General features: G+C 43.7%; 1 protein-coding gene across 6 annotated transcripts in view; it reads right to left on the bottom strand.

Annotated features, from left to right (window-relative positions):
- Positions 1–20,348, bottom strand: part of TCOF1 (treacle ribosome biogenesis factor 1) — a 402,392-nt gene that overhangs the window by 253,008 nt on the left and 129,036 nt on the right. For 2 of the 6 annotated variants that reach the window (XM_078653593.1, XM_078653591.1), the window contains exons 8-10: positions 17,539–17,790; positions 3,865–4,104; positions 3,318–3,569 (exon numbers count right to left, since the gene is read on the bottom strand). The exons of 1 other annotated variant lie outside the window; for it this stretch is intronic. In XM_078653593.1, the coding sequence (XP_078509719.1) occupies positions 3,318–3,569; positions 3,865–4,104; positions 17,539–17,790 (744 nt within the window). The remainder of the gene's footprint in view (positions 1–3,317; positions 3,570–3,864; positions 4,105–17,538; positions 17,791–20,348) is intronic. 3 more of the 6 variants (XM_078653592.1, XM_078653595.1, XM_078653594.1) reach the window with 3 other exon arrangements.

Raw genomic sequence — 20,348 nt, 5'->3', positions numbered from 1 at the left:
TAGGCTGGGTAGCTGCTTTCAGCTGCCACGACCAGACATGTTTCTGGACCACTGGGTCGAGAGCCTGCTGCTCTCTGGGGCCTGAAAGAATGAACATCCTGGGACGAGGTGCCAAGCCTCCTCCCCCAGGATAGGCAGGGTTCACGAAGGGGAAGCTTCTAAAGCTTGCCGCCTTTGTGAGCTTTCACAGGCCACTTGCTGCTTTCAGCAACTGGTCCCCACTGGTTCTGACCCTACCGGCCTGTCTTCACCTCAAATCTGCTCCTGCGAAATCACTGTGTGTCCTGCAGCCATCTACCTCGAAAATCCCGGAGGACCTGCCTGCCTTCAACCCCCAAAGACCGTCTCCCATGAACACCGGATTTGTTCATCTGCAACCTCTGATTACAACAGGACACTGCAAATCCACCCTACTCTGCTCCTGCCGTCCAGGGCCCGAGCGAGCAAATTCCACGAGGAGGTCACCCCAGCGATCCTGACCCGAATTCCAGCGACCTCTGACCTGCCTCAAGCAGACGCCTGCGGCCTAAATCCAGGAGCCTGCTCGTCAACAGCCACCAACCGGGAGCCACCTATCCTTCATTGGATAACATTGGGCCTCAGCACTCTGCACCCGGCGGCCCTAGTGAATATAACCCCAGAACCTCAACTGCCACTACCAAATTCTTACCTTAAAACTGATAACACTATTTTCCTCCATAGGATAACATGGACTGTTTTTCTTGGAAAAGTTTTTAAAGTGTGGAGTTTGAAAACCTAAGCAAATTCTTTAAAATTGCACTAACAAAAACTATTTTACTTATCTGTTTACAGGAAACGTCCCAGAGTGGTATCCAGGTATACTACTCTGAGTAAGAAAAGTAATCTCAAAAGTAACACCTGTAATTTTACTGAAAAGCCTATTCAAGTCTATGTACTGTATTTACATAGTATTGCATTTCTCTGAAACCATACTGTAAGTCAAAACAAAGTGCATATACATTTACAATTCAAACTGTTTACAAACTGCATTACAACTATAAAGTATTTATTGCTTACCTGAGCCAGGTTTGCTTGGTTCTAGAAAATAAAATAACTAAAAGAATATTTTCATACAAAAACAATTACTCTGAAGTTCAGTCTGAGTTTGTGAATTCATTTGCTGACTGAGTGTGTACAAACAATTCTTAACACTGTCCTCTGATACTGCCTTACTGCTCGACCACACTACCATAAATGGATAGTGAGGTGCCATCTAACTTTACATCTGCCTACCTTTGGGATTCCACTGGACTGTGCACACTATACCTCACTTTGGTATAGTATATACAGAGCTAGCTTCCCTCTGTAAGTATATTATTTAAGGTTTGGACATTTTCAGCTAATGAAACCAAAAATGTTATAGGATGAAAAACAACATAGCTACAGCTGAAAAGTACTTGTGAAACCAAAGAGTAGAAAACAAGATAAGGACATGATTTGCAGCCCCCGGCTGAGTGCGTTCAGACAGCAAAAAAAGCCAAGGGAAAAGAAAAAGCAGTGCACCAAAACAAAGAAATATAGCCAATAGTGAAGAGATCCATGTAACAATGCCAGCCTCCAGGGCGTGACCAAAACAGCAAAAGGAGGGACAAATGTAAACTATTCGCCAACAAAAAAAAATAGGAATTTTTAAAGACACATGAAGGAACAAAGATGGTGTGCTAAAACCTCTTACATTAGAAACAGCGCATCTTGAGAGACAGAGCATGCACTGCCTAAGCGAGACCTAAAAAATACCTAGCATTTAAGAAAAACTGTAGTAAAGTGCAAACGAAAAGATGAAGAACAAATGCTCGAAGCCAGAACAGTACTGCCAGGTGTGTACTGGGATATATTGGAGTTGGGCTTCAGATTTCATCAAAGTATGCTGTGCAAAAGGATTCTGGGCCCCTTTCATATTTGCTGAAGGGCTGTAGCTTAAAAGGTTACATGCGTGAACATATGGACTAATATCATTTTCATAACGGCACCCAAGCAAGTGGCAAAACCACATTAAAATACATTCTCTAGTAAAGTCAATCACACAAAGTGTCAAATATGTAGGATGAAGACACATCACTACTGGGGAGAGTATGAAGGGGAAAACATTCATCCCATGGGAAAATTGTGCACAATGACCAAACTCAATTATGGTTGGATTCAGTACAAGTTACCAGTATATTAATAAATAATACCTGGGTTTTGTCTGTCCAGGTAGGCTTACTGACCCCTAAGAGGTGTGCATCTTAAAAAATGACTGGTTAACACAAGAAGGATGCACAGGCAGCTATACAGATCTACGGAACAATATCCCACCTCCTTTAGTAAGGAACAAAGACGCTCTCTGGGGGATAAGGTGGGACCAAATACTTTTGAGGTCTCATTACCCATAAGACTGCCATTTGGTCTTCCCACAATCACAAGTACTCAGGAAGCTGGATATACCCTCAAACTTTTCTTCTACTTCCGTAATGACCATCAGTTGGTTGGCCTTGCAGATTTATAGAAATTCCACTGTGGGGCAAATATAGACTCTCTCTTAACACCGGTGTCAGCACTGCAATTTACTTATTGGTTTAAATACAGAGGTGCCATCCCCAGCCTCGCTCCGCTTCCTCCGGGCATTTCACCACCTCAAACAGTGCTGGTTAATTAGGCATTGTAGTGCAGGTGACGGAATGTCAGTCAGCCAAAAAACATGACACAAAGTTTGCATACTATCACAGATTTGTAGCATGTGAAGAGACACCCTAGACTATTACCTTTACTAGTAACTACTGAGAAGGAAGATGTTGGAATTTAAGTGAGGCATGAAGGGCCAGGGGAACTGCAGTAGGTAATAATAGTTTCATGAGTAATGCCATGTAAGTCAATTGATTCCTATCTCATATTGTGATGGAAAAGATTACAGGCACCAACAGTACATGAATGTTCCAACTGGAAGTATTTATGATGGGAAATATTTCTGCTGTTACACTATTGTTGGTGTTGTGCAAGACAATTTCTGTCATTTAATATGATTTTCTGTTACAGCACAGACATCATATTATAGGATGTCAATCAATCAATATACTTTATTCGATTTATAGGATGTCATTTTACAGTCATGTCATAAAAAAACACAATAAACAAATTTCTCATGCTACCGGATGGGATTCTTAGTGAAGGTTGTGGAGCCCAATTTCACTTAAAACTCACATTCTAAAAAAGGACTGCAAAACAACACATGAACAGATAGATATTCTAGGGATTGATAGAGGGTCTCTGCTTATCAAACCTATGATCACTTGTGGAACAAATATGCTTAATAGACTCACCAGCACATTTCCCTCAGCACCCTCACTGCCTGATGAGCTGCAGCTCTCACTGTGGTTTGTCTGCTGTGTTACAATCTCAGCAACCTTCACTGCAGTTATCACTTTACCCATGGCAGCAGACACTGGCAAAGGGGTGAGTTTTGAAGATATTCCCTGGACTTTTCTGACCACAGAGCTGGCTACAGGTGTTTTCAGCAATGCTGATTTGATCTTGGGTGTTACAGGTGGTGTGACTAGATTGAAAGATTTGGTCTAAAACAAATAAAATATTGAAAAGCGTTTTTGGCCTACCAGCTGATATCAGTGAAGAAACAACAAAGCATTAAGATGACGTTCAGCAGAGAAACAATCTTTGTGGCAAGGCTGGGCATAGGCTAAACACCATTGTTTTTACACATGCATTCTTGCTATATTTTAATCCACGCTGTGACATGTGGTGCAGTTTCATTCACTAGAACAGTCAACAAGTTAAAAAGGTGTAGGGCAGACACAGGAGGAAAAGCTTAAAAAAGATTTTACAAAGAGCAAAACCTGTTCTTGGACTCACCGGTGCCCCACGATTCTCAGTGTTTGGTAAGTCACTGCCCTTAAAGCCGGTTGCCTGCTGAGCTAAGTTCACAGATAACTTGACTGGTGTCATCTTTCCTGCAGGTGTTGAGTTTTCGATGAAAGCATAAGCTTTTCCCTGTGCTCCCTTGCTCGAAAGTGGAGTGGCTAAGAAGTTATTTACTGACGACACGTTGACCTGGCGCGTCATCAGTGGCATACTTTTGATAGCCGATTGTGCCTAAAAAAACAGCCATATAGGAAATAGCCAGAGGACAGAGGTAAGATAAAAATACCGAGTTGAGCAGAGATTTGTGCCATCCAGTAGAAGCAGTGGCAACATCTAGCCACAAATTAGATGATGATATTGGGAAATCTTGCTGCAAACAAGAAACAGGATTTTCAAAGAGAATCCTGCTTCCTGCAAAAGGGATTTTCATGATTAAAGCGGTGCCTTTCCTTTCACCAAGATGAGTCACTAAATCCAAAATGACTTCTATGGCATTTTTAATTAAGTTTTAAGAACTTAACAGCGGGGAAAAATTCTAATTATTCATTACAATTAGGGTAAACTTCCTATAGACTCATTAAAGTGAAAATAAAGTCAATCCGTTTTGTTTTAACGTTACAAAATGGATGTAGGAACAGGTGTATTAAAACTTTATACAAGTTTAATAAATGACTTACCTTCGGTAACAGTCTTTCTGGTGGAAACTAACTACAAATTCCTTCCCATCTGAATATCCCCAAGTGCCCAGACTTGATCCAGAAAACTCTAGAGCAGTGCTCCTGAACACTCACAGGAGGTATAGTGCGACTTAATGTCTACGCCATTCCTCTCCGAAAGGAGCCACATATAAAAGCCACCCTTCAGAGTTAATGCCAGTTTCGCCAAGTGAACTGGAAGAGGCAGTGTGCACACCCCTAATCCGGGACCTTTGTAGATTGAAAAGAGACCATTTCAATGAACGGGGATGTGAGGAATCTGAGGTTGGGTATAGTGTTCACCAGAAAGAGCACTTTACCTGAAGGTAAATAAGCTGTTTTTCAGATAGATACTTCGAACAGCAGATTACTCACCTTGTGAATAGATACCAAAGCAGTATCTCCCAAGGTGGAGGGTCTGTGGAATGGCTCAGACTACAAACTCTTGCAGGGACGAATGGGCAAAAGGCCCATCCCAATGCAGTTCATCATGGCAGTAGTGCTTCATGAATATGTGCACGGATGACCTGTAGATGCCCGACCGATATCCACAATAGGCACTCTACGTGCCAACAAAGTGGTTGCAGCCATGGCTTTGGTGGAATTAATCCCCAGACCTTCTGGAGGCTTCTTCTTATCGAATGCATAGCAGATCCGAACACAGAAGGCTATCATTCGAGAGAGTGTCAGTTTCTGTAAAGCATTTCCCTTCTTTGCCTCAGAGAACCCCCACAAAGAGCTGATAGTCTACTCGACATTTCTTTATGCGATCAATGTAAGTTGAACAGTCTCTTGAGGTCCACATTGAGTCTCTTACTCTTTCGAGGAACGAGGCAGAGCAAAGAAAGTCAGGAGAGTCATGGTTTGACAGACATGAAAAGACATCACTACCTTCAGTACGAATGCCACTCAAGTCCTTAACAACAGTCTATCTGTAAAATAGGTGGCATAGTGAGGCTGAACTGAAAGAGCCCGAAATTCACACACCCGGCATAAAGACTGTTTTTAAGGTAAAAAGGTGCAATGGACAAATGTGCATTAGTTTAAAAAGCTGTACACATGAGAAGCGCGAGAACCAGATTTTAGTCCTACTGTGGCGTCACAAAGGCTTAGGTGGAAACGTATCGTAATTGTATTTCTATGCGTATATGTATCAAACCTTTAAGGAGAAGCACCACAACAGGTGATTTGAGCAAGCTTGGCTGATCTGGCAAACGTAAAAAGGCAGACAAACTTTAACAGTGCTCAAAGCACATCCTTGTTGGGCTAAACACAAACAAAACAACAATATATCTAACATTTTGGCCTGCAAGAGATCATTCTGGTGGGCACCGCACCAAGACAGATTTGTGCCTGGCTTCTAGGATGCCATCAAAGACCTCAGAGAGGGAGATCAAAGGTGAATAACTGTCAAAGCTCAAGCTCCAGGCAGGAAGGGGAAGGTTGCAGAGGTAAGGAAGCAAGACTTTGGACTTCTGCTGTGACAGAAGATTCTACCAAAGCAGCAACCTGATAGGCAGACAGATCCTCAAGCTCAGAGGTTCCAAGTACCATACTCTCATGGCCCAATATGGAACCACTGGGGCAACATGGGCCTGGTGATTCCGGACCTCCTCAGAACTCCTGGCAGGAGTGTAAGCAATGGGGAGAGTAGAGGAGTCCCATGCTTCATTCCATGGGTAATGTGCCTTGAGAGAGAGCCTTGGGAACTCCAAAAAACAAAAGTGTGGACACCCAGAGTTCTCTGCATTGCTGGAAGACACTCTGCGACACCTCTAGGTTTAACTGCCATTCATGATCAGCGAGGCATCACTACCTGAGTGCTTACACCTGGTTTTTAAAAATCCTGTAAATTTGTGTACCACTGGGGAAATGCCCTGATAATTCAGCCAGTTCCACAGGGGAAATGCCCTGATAATTCAGCCAGTTCCACAGGGGAAATGCCCTGATAATTCAGCCAGTTCCACATGACTACAGTCTCCTGGCACAGGCACCAGGACCCCACTTCGTTCTGCTCAAGCAGGCAGTACTACATGGAGGCAGTGTCAATAAGAATCTGCACCAGCCTCCCCTTGATGGTGGGCAGGAATGCCTTCAATGCCTACGGAGTTTCCTGCAACTCCAGCAAACTGATGAGATGAATCTCCACAAGAAATCGAGTCCTCTAATCTCCACCTTTCTCAGATGACCTCCCTAAAGTAGGACTGATGTATTCGTCACCACCATCAGCTCCGTGTGCTGCAGGGAGAAGAGTGTGTCATCAGTCCAATTGCAGTCGAGCAGCCACCACAACTGCAGATTAATTGCAGTCTCCTCCAGCACCTCGATTGAGTCCAAAATGTTACACTGGTACTGGGCTAACAGACACTTCAGATCTTAACTGCAGAGCCCGCATTTGCTATCAGGCATAATTGGCGAGCAAGATAGGGGAAGCTAACATAATAATAAAACATTTGTAGAGCGCAATGGTTACGACATCTCGGCGTGTCCCCGCGCTGGGTGAGAAGGAAGCAGCAAAAGACTCCTCAGTAAATCCACTACTCGCTGCCAGCGAATAAAAAAGTTTTCAGCGATTTCCTAAACGTGCTCTCAGATGTTCCCACAATACCTTAGGCTGGAAAGCTCTGAGATCACAACCTGAATATCTTGGTCTCGTTGATCCGGAGGAACAGCCAAAAACACACTGTATCCAGGATGGCCTTTGCGAAGGAGTTGGGTGTGACTTTGGTGAGTGGACTTCGAACCCCACTGATGTCCAGCGGTTCGCTGTCATCTGAAGGTGACCTGCAAGTGACTGGTGAGCAAGCCTCCAAAGCCAGTTACTGAGGTTTGTGAATACTGGAACTCCTGACCTAGGAAGATGAGAAAAGACTACCATCATCACTTTTGTGAGTACCGGAGGGGCACTGGTAAGAGCAAGGGGCACAAAGCAAAATGAAAGTCCTTGTGGTTCACCCTGAAAAGCAAGTAGCACCTGTGGCCCTGCAGGACAGGAACGCAAAAATAGGTGCCCTGTAGGTCCAACGCCACCATCCAAGTATCCAGGATCAAAGGCAGATACAACCTAGTCCAGGGTGAGCATTTTTAATTTGTCCTTTCACAGGTAGGCATCAAGAGGGCGAACAATCCAAAACTAGGACTAAGGCTGTGGTCCTGGCACAATACTTCTATTCTGATAAATAATAAACCAATTTTTTGGAAAACATGGAGACAACGTAACCCTATTTGGGTACATCAATTATTTAATCAAGACCGCATCATCCCATTTTCTCAAGCTGCTTCCTCTTTTAATTTACCCCCCACATTTCATGCCAAATACTTGTTACTAACACAAGCATTACATTCAGCGTACATTACTTACAATGCATCTTCTCCTCCTCAATGCATGGATTCCTCTAATATATCCTCGTTACGGACATTATTAACTAAGGGTGGCAGAGCTTCCAAGATTTATGCACTTCATCACCCTCCATCATTACCCCGTGCCAAAACCAAGACAGAAACATTATGGGAAGAGGATTTTGATGTTTCATGGTCTATTGAGATATGGGATAAAATCTGGCTGAAATTGCGCAAATCCTCTAGGGCTGCAAACACCACTCAGACTTGATTTTTTATTTATAATAGACTCCTAATATCACCACTTGCCCTTAACAAATATCATTCAGATACTTCTGATACGTGTTGGACATGCTCCTCACCACATGCAGACTTGGTACATTTACTCTTCAAGTGTGCTCCAGTTCATATATTTTGGAATAAGGTTTGGTCCCAAATTAATACTATTTTTTCCTCAAATCACCCTTTTTCTATTCTCCACATTTTCTTAGGAAGCATATCTCCTATTTGGGCCCATCACACGTCTAACGTCAAGATAATAGACTTACTATTAGCGGTAGCCTTTCAGCAAATCACTAAACTTTGGAAAGATCACACTAAACTTTCATATCAGGCATGGTGGTATGCTGTCTGCTATAATCATAGATTAGACACATTTGTTTACCCACTAGCTTTAGCCACAAAAAGAAGACAATTGTGGGACCCCATTACATCCTTCTTTGATTTGAATGCTAGGCGTTCCTTGTCTCTAACTCCTTTACAACAAGAAGTTGCAAAACCTCCATAACTTCCATTAGGTTGCTCTATTTCTTTTGCTCACTATGTATATTGACTTGCATGTATAGTATGTTTTATACCTACTTGATTATTATTCTATTGATTCTTAATTTTAACTGCACATGGTCTTATTATAATTGACTTATTTTTCCCTTATACATCTCATATCTTTTACTGTATGTTCATCATATCCCCGTTAATATTGTACCTTGCATTCTTTCATATTATTTACATCAATAAAATTCTTTTGAACTGAAAAAAGGCTGTGGTCCTGTTTGGGCACAAAGAATAAAAGGGAATAAGTTCAAGTCTCCACTTTCAAAGTCAGTATTCTCTCAATGGCTCCTTTGTACCTTCTGGCTTAAGACTAACATATGGTACTCTGAAAGCTGCTCTGATGTACGTTGGAGGTGAAATGGGCCAAAAAGTAATGGTATGGCGTTGCACAAAAAGACAATTCAAAGGACACTCATGTTCCAGGTAATGTTTTGCCACCCCTGAAAATATTGTTGAGACTGCCTCCTACTGGATGGAAGTGTGCTATTAAGCGCAGACTAAAGAGGCTTGGAGGTTGTTGCTGGAGGCACGGGCGATTGTGATGTATGGTGGCCCTAATGAATAGGTTGTCTGGTGGGTCCATGGCCCGACCTCAAAAGCGCTGGAAGACCTGTTGTGGGGGTGGTGGGTCCTGACTGTGTCACTACACTAAGCCCCTGGGATATTCCAGAACAGTGAGAAATTGTTGGGAAGGAGGGAGGGGAAGTTCCAGACTGGAGCTGAAAGGCCCAAAGAGTGTGTCATGGCTCTGCTTTCCTTTAAAAGTTCATGAGCAGTCTGCCTATTCAACAAAAAGGCAGAAGCCGTCGAAGGCCATATTTATCAAGGGCATCTAGATACACCTGGAGAAAACTGTGAAGCTTATACATGTGTAGCACAGAAGCATCATGCTGGTTCTCAGTCTTTTCTAAACAATCTGTAGTTTTCAGACCCAAGTGGATGACAAACTTGGCTGTCTTAAATGGTTTGAGCCAAAGAAGCTCTCAAGTCCCTTGGGACTGCTAGTAAGATCTAATCGACCATATCCCAAAGTGCCTGGGTTTAGTGTTCAAAAAGACAAATGGCATTGACCTAGGAAATCGTTCATTTATCTATAGGTTTGGATTACCTGTCAAGAGGGTTAGTCAGAAAGACATTTGGGTCCACTCTGCTGGTGGACAACTGCAACACCAAACTCTCAGGTTGCCTGGGGCTGGTCTTTGTTTCAAGGTTCAGAACATCAAAATTGTTTAAGCTGTAGTTCCCAGCTACCAGTAATGACTCAGTAAGGGGGGGGGGGGGGGGGGGGGGGGGGGGGGGGGGGTCCCCGGATTCCTATAGCATATCAGTGAGACGCCACAGGAGTCAGTAAGTTAAGAACCACTGCTCTAGCATGCAAAAGGCTTGACAATGAGCATTCTCAACTATACTGAAAAGATGTACCCAATGCACTCCCCACTAGGCACATATGCTCTTATTCTTGTGTGGGTGCAGATGCCAATCAGCTCTAGCCAGTATCACAGTCCCTGCACACTGTTCATTGCAGTGAAATTGTCCATCACAACTTTCACAAAGCTGCACCGGATGGAAGGCAGAAGCTAGTCTGATGTCATATAGCTTCAAAAGATTGATGTATCTGCTTTACCGGAGACCAGAGGCCCTTGATTACGACCACATCCAGGAGCCCTATTCAACACAGAGGAGATATATCTGTCACCTATGTGAGTTTTGGCAGACCAGTCGCCATACACTTACAAGAGCTCAAACTGGTATATTTCATCCAGCATTGAAGGTCTCGGTCCACCTCAGCCGACACCAGCATGTTCGAGAGCCACACCCAAAGCGGAGCCCACTGAAGGCAGAGGTTCCATTGCAGAGAATGCAAGTGGTACCTGCAAGATACACAGAAAACCATGCAGCCTCTGAACCCTCTGGGCCGGAACACAGGAATGAGCCAGAAACATTCAGAAAATAATTTGAATGTTCAAGAATTGCTGCAGGAGAGGAAAACTTTGAACACACAGTGTCCAAAAGAGTTCCTAATACAGGAATGATGTGCATTGGCTGATGCTGGGATTTTGGCTCAATAATTGAGAACCCCAGGAAGCAATGACTGAATCACTATGGAAAGGATGGTGGCAGGATATGCTTAGTGAAAACAAGAGGAACTACAAATGCATGGACAGAAAGAAAAGTTGTAACCATAAAGAACAGCCTGCAAGACCCACTGGTCTGCAGTAATTGCACATCAAATGGGCAGACAAAAAGCTGTTCTGCACCCTGCTACCTGCCAGTGTCTGCTGAAGGAGGAAACAGCAGCTTGGCAGTGGAAGAAGTTCTTGAGGTTTTTGTTGGTGGCCTTATCTGCCACCACAACACCCGCTGGCACATCAATAGGGCCGATGGGCTGTGATGGCTTCCTTCGAATGAGAACTTCTGGCACTGTTGATGGAATCGCCAAGCCAGGTAGAGCATGGCCAAGGAGTGGTCCTCATCATGGCTATATTTGAAATGCTTGAGAGCTGAATCTGCCTTGCTCCAAACTGCCTGTGGACAACAAAAGGAATATTGATAACAAATGCATGCACGTTCAGAGATATACGTGGTGTGGGTCCAGGAGTGATGGTGAATCACCACACTAGAGTCCATTACATGGCCCACAGAGTCGGTGGTGTCCAGACCTGCCTGTAAAATGTACTTGATCATGTCTTACCCATCATTGACCAAACGCGCAAAAGTATTTTGGTAATTCTTAGGGAAAGCAGATAAGAGTTTGCTTGTCGCATCCCAGAGGGCCGAGTGTATTTTCCTGACAAACAGGCAGAATTCTGAGATCACAATGCTAAATTTGCAGTGGAGAACACCCTCTTGCCACGTGTTACATTGCGCTTTGATCAGTCGCAGCAACAGGGAAAACATTTGTTTTCAAATTGCTAGCTGAAGCTCGAAAAAAGCCTTTCCAGCATGGGGTGTAGTGTCAAAAAGGCCAAATCACTTCGAGCAGGCCGACGTCACCAAGCAATGGGGTTAAACTACCGGCAGCTAAGAACATGATTTCGAGCAGTCTGCCCTCAGGGTTTTAGTTGGGGCATCACTGACATGTAGGAAAGGCTCTGATGCTCAATGGCTTGGTTGCAAGTTTTCTGTAAGCCAATTAGGTTTAGTTTCTACTGTTGGCAGCTGTAGTTCCAACATCTAAAGGTGACTAAAGTCACCTCCCCTTCCCTCTCCTCCTGTGAACTCCTCTGCCTCGACATCACCAGTGAGGGCAAACAAGTTTGTGCTTTACATCTCATCTATCACCCGCCTGGTGACAATCTCATATTCACCCAACAACTCATGGACTTGATCACCTCCAATGCCGGTCGGCAGACCACCCAAATCTACCTGGGTGACTTCAATCTCCATTGGAACGATCAGAAAGACACAGTGGTGAATAGTCTCAAAACTTTCCTCAATGCACTTGACCTCACCCAAATATGCGATAAACCAACACACGACAAAGGCGCGATACTTGACCTCATCATTGCCAAAGAGAATTCTACACAACTGGAGGCGATTCTACCATGCGACTGGTCAGATCACCACATTATCACCTTCTTTATCAATGAAAAAGTTAAACCCAACCCGGCTCAACCAATCAAATCCAAAACATGGAAGAGGGACATGAAGAATCTTAACCCATCTACCCTGCCTCCCCACATCGGCAATCTCCTCCTTCCCCCTTCTGGTGCCTCTGATGTTCAATCACTGACTGACCACTACCTTGAATCTATGAATACAATAGTCAATGAAGTCGCCCCACTGCAACTGAAGAGAGTCTCCACCAAAACATCTAACCCCTGGTATGACGATAGCCTCAATGACGACAGGCGTACTATGCGAATGGCAGAGCGCACCTGGAGATTGGACCCTTCAGCACTGCACCTCAAAAGGCTTAAAAGCAAGAGAAATGCCTACTTCAGGAAAATAAAGCGCACAAAGTTGGACTTCTTCAGCCGTCAGTTGGACCAAGCAAAAAACAGGCCAAGAAAACTATTCGAACTAATCAAGACCCAAACAAAGACACAACCCCTACCATCAAACAGCACAACAAGCGACGCCCCACACTGTGAAGCCTTCGCTGCTTTCTTTAAGCTAAAGACTGACAACATAAGAAATGACCTCATCATGGATGTAAGTCGTTTCCCCAACCACACCAGAATGGCTAACACTCAACCTAAAAACAAGGCATCTTGGCTGTACTTCGATACCTACTCGGAAGAAACAATATACAAACTGCTCTGCACCTTGAAGCCCTCTAATCACCTCACAGACCCTCTACCTGCTAATGCTGTAAAAGACTTCATCCCTTTGCTCCTCCCTCTCTGGACCAAAATCATCAACAGCTCCCTGCAACAAGGCCTCATTCCAGACTCCCTCAAGGTGGGGCAAGTCACGCCTATTCTCAAGAAACCTACAGCTGATCCGTCCGACCTAAACAATTACCGGCCCATCACCAATATCCCCACCCTGGCCAAACTCCTGGAGAAATGTGTCCAACTCCAACTAACAAAACACATTGACCAATTTGACCTCCTCAACTCTCATCAATCAGGCTTCCGAGTGAAACATAGCACAGAAACAGCTATGACACACATAATTGATGACGCCCTCCAAATTCTTGATCGCAATGAGTCCTGCCTCCTCATCCTTCTCGACCTCTCGTCAGCATTGTTTTCGTCCTTCCTTCACAACCGGTCTCAGAAGTTCAAGATCGACAATGTGCTATCTTCACCTGTGCCTGCAGATCTAGGCGTTCCACAAGGATCCTCCCTCTCCCCTACATTGTTCAACCTTGTCATGGAACCGCTTACCACCTTGCTACAAGCTTCCAGTGTCCAATTCCATATGTACGCCGACGACACACAACTGTACCTAAAGCTTCAATCCCCGGATGATATCAAACATCTGAATTCCACGCTTATTAACACTCAAGCCTGGCTAGCCCATAACCACCTCAAACTAAATGCTCTGAAAACTGAGTTCCTACTCATCTCACCCCCGGCGAAAATTTCCACCACCCAAACATGGCTCAACAACCTAACAGCACTCAATGTCCAACCCACCATCGTGGACTCACCGAAATCCCTAGGCATCACACTGGACGCCAAGCTCAACATGCAGCAGCACGTCAGCAAAGCTACAAAAGCAGCTAATTTCCAAATCAACACACTGAGGAAAATTAAACCCTTCCTCCCTGCTGAAGACTTCCAAACTGCTGTACAAGCGTTAGTCATCCCTCGAATAGACTACGGAATTGTGGCCCTCAGCGGACTCCCGCTATCCACAACAGCACCCTTAAGAGCCTCCCTGAACGCTGCTGCGAGACTCATCACTGGCTCAAGAAAACATTCGCATATATCCCCAGACTTAAAGTCCCTAAAATGGCTGCCTTTTGAAGCCAGAATACAGCTAAAAATTGCAGTTATGACACACGCGGCCGTGCACCACAATGCACCCAACTACCTCGCCCAAAAGTTGTCTATATCAGGAGGTTCGAGAACCAATAGAAGCTAAAAAAATCTACTCCTGAAACCGCGTAGATTCCGGAAAGAGAAAACTTACAAGTGCTCCTTCTCTGGAATGGCACCCAGGATTTGGAATGCGCTCCCTCCAGAAACCAGGCGTATCTCCTCCACTGCACTCTTCAAGAAAGAGGTGAAAAACATCCTTCTGGCCAAGATCTCCGGAACGTTATAGGTGCTGATCAGAGACCCTGCATTGCCTTGTGTCAATGCACACCTTGCCCTTTGGCACTATACCTCTACCTGATGAGGACACTACTACGCTACTTGCTTACTACCGACCAATACATGATACACGCTGAGCCACAGATTCACTCTCCCGATGCCCCCACTCAATGCTCTCTCTATACTAAAACATTGGTATAAGCCTTCCACACACCCAAGGTGCACCTGAACACCTCTGTAGGGGGATCAATGGTCGTCTTATATTATTTGTCTAACTGATTGTATATTGATATGTTTTATATATGTTATTATTATCCTATTATGTTTGTGACTTACGTTGCTCCAATTACCTCTGCTCATTCCTACTGCCCCTACCCTGTCTTTGTGAAGCGCTCTGATATCTGTAAGGATCTTGTTCGCGCTATATAAAACTTTGAATAAATAAATAAATAAATAAATCTCTATTGCTCTATGGACCCCATCACACAAAGGAACCGCTTTGCTACGTGGCTCCAATGTAGAGTAACTGTCTATGGTGAGGTGTCCAGTAAATAAGCATTCTGAAGGTGTAAATACAAGCCTGCCTCAGTATAGTGAGGGGGTTACAAATCCTCCTACTCCTCCAGGCCCCAGTTAGACTTGGAATCCTTGAAGTGGTTCTCTCCTAACATTTTGCCTTCAATCCGGAAGTCTGACGGCAAGGTTTAATGTCCTGTGTCAGTTATCCCAAAATAGGTAAAGAGGATAAAAGGATATTCTGAACTTTTGAATCTGGACATTTAATATGCTATGTTTTAATTGTTTCATGTATTTTGTATACGGACACTGGGATGTGTATATTCTCACCATGTAAAAGTATGTTTTTTTAAACATGATGTAATATATGTGTTCTGGACAGCATATTGAAAAGCAAATAAGTAAAAGAAATGAATATACCAAACTAGAAACGCACTCCTGTGTTGTATGGGATCTCTTTAATTTCGCGGTTTATTCATTTTTGAAAAACAATTCAGCACTTTAGTGGCTTTACTCAGTGACAGGGGATATTAATTGCTAGTCTTAATTATTAAGACACTCCCTACTCTCAATAAGGGATCAGTTAGAGACCCTTTGGTACAAATGTTGATCAACATTTTTACATAATTCTTAGCTAAGGATTTCGGGACCTTTCAGAAAGTGAAAATGTTCTTGTACTAATAATTTAGTGCCTCCAGTCTGATCCTGGGTCACATGACTAAGCGTACCTGGTTGTTGGTGTTTGTGTATTGCTCCCAGACAGTGAGACAAAGGAAAGATTGGTGTTGGCAGGATGGGACACTCATTTAATGAGGGGGAGGAGCTGTAACCTACCACACTTTCACATCACAATGGTCCTACCTGAGCACTCTCACAAAGGGTTTGTCAAAAGTCTTTTGCGACCCCAGGCAAGCTGGGGCCGCAACAGTGAGGAAAGAGATGCCGGACACCTCAGGGGCTAGGAAACGTGTTGAAGATTCCTGGACTTCAAGGGGGCACCAGTTCCAAATGTTGGACCCTTCGACCAAACTCTTCAGTACACTTCTGTACCTGTGGACTCTGTCTAGCAGAAGGACTGATGTGCTGCTGAAAATAGTGCTGTACTTGCCTGCTGGCTTCCTGCACTCCTGCCTGGGAAAAAGAACAGGACATGCACCTTTTAACCCAGGAACCCAGTTAGACTCCAGGGGCTAGGTAGCTAGCTTCCTAAATAGAAGCCTCAAGGAAATAACAGGCTTCCAACAACCTTAAACACAGCAACGGGCTCAGCCATCTGTGAGTATTACCCTGCCAAGTGGTGCCACCCAAGTCCTGGACAATTGGAGGTGGGCCTGAAGGTGCTCTACAGCCCAGCTATAAACCTAGCTGTACTGACGCATCTCTTGTGCTGCAGGGCATAACCCAGAGTAGAACAGACATCTCTTTTCCTACATGTACATTCCAGACGCAAGGAAATTGCATCGCCCATGCAGCCTTATCGGAACAGCGGATGCATTGCAAACCTCTTGTTAACAGCAGCCGTGACGTCTACGCAGGACTGCGCATCACAAGTCCTGCAGCTTCTTTGTAACCAGCTGGTGTGTGACACGTACTTTACTCAGGACTTTGCATTACAAGCCACAGTCGACAGCCTCCTCGACAACGATGCAGGACCTCTCATCCCAGCTTTGCAGCTCCTAAGAAACAACGATGCACGGTGCATCTCCGATTCAGGACCTCACATCACCTGCACAATGCATCCTCGACGTGAGATTCTGCAACTCTTCGCGACCAGGATTGTTCAGCAGGCCTAAATGGGTCCCCATTTCCAGACCGTGCTCCATTGCCGTTGGCCTAAACCTGTGACTTTGTCCCAGTCCAACACGACCAGAAATCCAGAGTTGGCGCTTTGTGCTTTTTGGACCCATTTTCACTCAAACCTTTAAAACTGCATATCTTCGGTTCTACTGATTGGAATTTTGTAATTTGTCTTGTTTTGTTTATAAATGTTTAATGTTTACTTGAGTTTTCGAATGTGATGTGGGAGTTTTATTCTTGTATTGTTTTTACTTTACTACTGTACGAAGTCCTGCTAAATACTGTACGCATTGCCTCCAAGTTAAACCCAACTGTTGTGTGCAAAGCTACCAGAAGGTTGAGCACAGGTTAATTTGGGGTTTGCTTGCTCCTTCAACCTGACCAGGATTCTGGTTGTTGCTAAAGGGTTTCATCACCCTCAACCAGTAACCCAATTTCTTACAGTCCGAAATTGCATCAGGGTTTCAACCTCAAGGCCATAAAATTACTGGACAAAAGGTACTATCAAAGAATCCTCTCACACAACGCGCCATGCCTTAGTGAACCCGTAACAAGGTACTGTCCATGATCTAGCTGAACTGGGTTTTCAAATCCAGAACCACCATACAAAATGTTTTTCTTAGCACAAGACTATTTCACTTCTTAATCACTGTTTTTTTTTTACCAGAGATGCAGAACCAAGCTTGAGCATACCTTTTTATCAAGGATTGTTGGTATTAATTTATTCATCAAAACTATAATCCTCTGTAAACACAACTGATTAACTGACTCACCGTAACACTGCTCTCATTGGCCTCTCTTCCTGGCGAGTTGCTGCTTTCAGAACTGCCTGATTGATGTGTTAAAACCTCTGCCACCTTTGCTGGGGTCATGCCCTTGCAGATGGAAGCTGCCAATGGTTTTAGGGTGAGGTTGGAAGCTTTTCCCTGCACCTTTCCAGATAACAAGGTGCCTAAGGGGGTTCTCAGAAATGATTCCTTGACCTCTTGTGTCACAAGAAGCTTGGCTTTATTAGAGGATTTGGTCTAAAACAAGTAAAAAAAAATATGAAGGAACACCTTTATCCCATTTGACTGCAACAAGGTAGAAACATCAGATGAAGCAGTAAAGTGAGCTACCGGGCAGAAACTATCTGTTGTGGTGAGGTCAGGCTGGCCCTAGATAGTGTATGCACATGCACTCATATGGCATTGATTTTGTGGTGACAAGGGGTGGGTCTGTTCATCAGCATTATGTTGTTTGACTAACAAAGGGGACTAGAGATAAACCTAGTTTACAATCAGCACAATGTCCTTTAGGACTCACCAGGGGTCCTTGGTCATTACTGTCACTGCACCTGGATCTGCTTACCTTTGGAGTGTATCATAGCTAACTTTGTGGGTGTCCCCTTCTTGTCTTTTGAAATATCCAACATCTTGGTTTTGGGAGCAGAAGACTTCCCCCTTCCCAAAGACTGGGGAGGACTGAGGGATATATTTAGTGATGTAAATTTGACCTGGGATGTCAGCAGTGTATCTTTAGCAGCTGGTTTTGCCTTAAAAACAAAATACTCAGATAGGCGATGGAGTGGGTATAAGAAGGAAGCAAAGAAGTCATGTATCAAGTTGGAGTGGATAAGATATCCAGAACCAAAGTGAAAACTGATTTTATACATCATTCTCAAACTGACAACTCATTCACTAGAAGTATACTTCAACCATATACAATTTGAAATGTGCAACTTTTTAATTTCCAAAATGGCTGTAATATGCAGCTTCTTAAAAAAATATGCAGCTTCTTAAAAAGATGTGCACACTTGTTTCAAAGTTTTAACGTGTACTTTAAATATAAATTGAGCTGTGCGCATGCTCACAGTTCTACAAGTTAACAATATCATCAAGAAACAAACCCATTTTATTCAGCGTCCAAAAGTTGTCAGAGTTATTCCATAAAGAACGACAACTGCTTCACAACAAGGTTTAACAGAGTTCTGCTTTCCAATGCAGGATTCTTATCTCTAGAGGAAATTTTCCACACTTGAGTAAGAATTTCTTTGTCTCTTACAATTTGAGGACACAAATTTGGGAACTGTCCCAACACAAGATTTCTGGAACATAAAAAAAGCCACTGCTGGATCAACTCATCAGCCTGATGACCAGATAGGACAAGTAGTTGTGCTCTACAACAATATCTCAAACTGAAAGCTCAAATGACATTTTTTTTTTTAATTAAAAATGGTGACCTAAAGTTTGAAATAGTTTGCCTAAGTGGAACAAACACATGACATCCTAGGACATGCTGTTTTTTCCAATTTGAGATTGTGTGTTGTGTGAAGATTTTCAGTTAATTTAGAGGTCCATAAGTGCAACTGGCACAGAATGGAGACCGTTCCTTCTGTAGGTACCCAGATGATTTAGATCTCTAAATAATGTGCATAATAGCTGACCAATTGACCTCCTATTGCCCATTACCTCCATCAACAGTGTTCATCAAGTTCTTAATCTCTACAACCTGTGAATACACGAAAAATGGAAGTGTTGCAGATCAGTGGAATGGACTTTCATCATACATCAATACAGGGTCAAACATGACTGAAGAAAAGGCCCACATGGCCAGCATACTTCAAATTGGATTTGTATTACTGTCTTCTAAACCCATTCTCCAACTTTTCTCCATGCTTTGCAGCTACAACTTCTAGCTGACCATTTCACCAGCCATTTCTTAAAATCACGGACTTCTTAGAATGTCCCAAATCATGCAATGTGATCTTAAGTTAGGTTGAAAATATTAATTTGGTGCCTCAACACCCTTAGAAATCATCTTTGCCTTTAAAACCTGTAAGCACCATGAAATTGCTGAAAATACATAGGACCAAATACAAAACAGTTTCAGTTTTAACTGCTGTGCCTTTACCACCCGCCATCCCCAAAATGTAGCAATAGACTATTCTACTGTCTAAGTGATAGGGATGGATTAGGAAAATAAGAGGGAGGTGGAGTAGTTTGGTAGAAGACACTGACAGAGGGACAGCAACCTGATTTTTATGCACAATTCCACTGGTATTGGGTGGAGGCGGTTCTTCTGAATGGCCAACTGAATTTGTTTTGTGCATAAAAGATTGAACGGTGGCTGGCTTTTGACATTTCAGTCATAAGCATTTACCATTCTGGATTAGCTGTTGGCATATCTGATAAATTAGACAAGGTGTTTTAGTAACCTAAACTGAATGTAATGGTTGAAATAACCAAAATTATTTTTTTCAGTGTTCCAAAGGAAGTAAGACGGGTGTGTTTTGTATGAAAGTGCATGTGCGTCCAACCAACGGCTTGATGTCACACACCCACCCACACACACACCCACCCACACACACACACCAACCTGCATTACAATAGATAGGGAAGTGGTAGTTCTCAGAGAGGAGTCCTGCCATTGAATCTCATGTCTTTTCACTCAAAGGGAGGGGGAAGAAAACTGGCCCTGCAGGCCTTTAACACCACCCACTCCCGCTGGGGGACCAGAACTCAGGAACCAACCATGGCTACATGCATTTATGAGACTGCATAAGTGACAGAGGAAGCACTCATTCATCGCTGTCTGACTCCTT

Source organism: Lissotriton helveticus, chromosome 7, assembly GCF_964261635.1.
Source record: "Lissotriton helveticus chromosome 7, aLisHel1.1, whole genome shotgun sequence".
Lineage (NCBI taxonomy): Eukaryota > Metazoa > Chordata > Amphibia > Caudata > Salamandridae > Lissotriton > Lissotriton helveticus.
The sequence above is the reverse complement of the archived record's forward strand: the minus strand, read 5'-3'. Positions and strand labels throughout refer to the sequence as shown.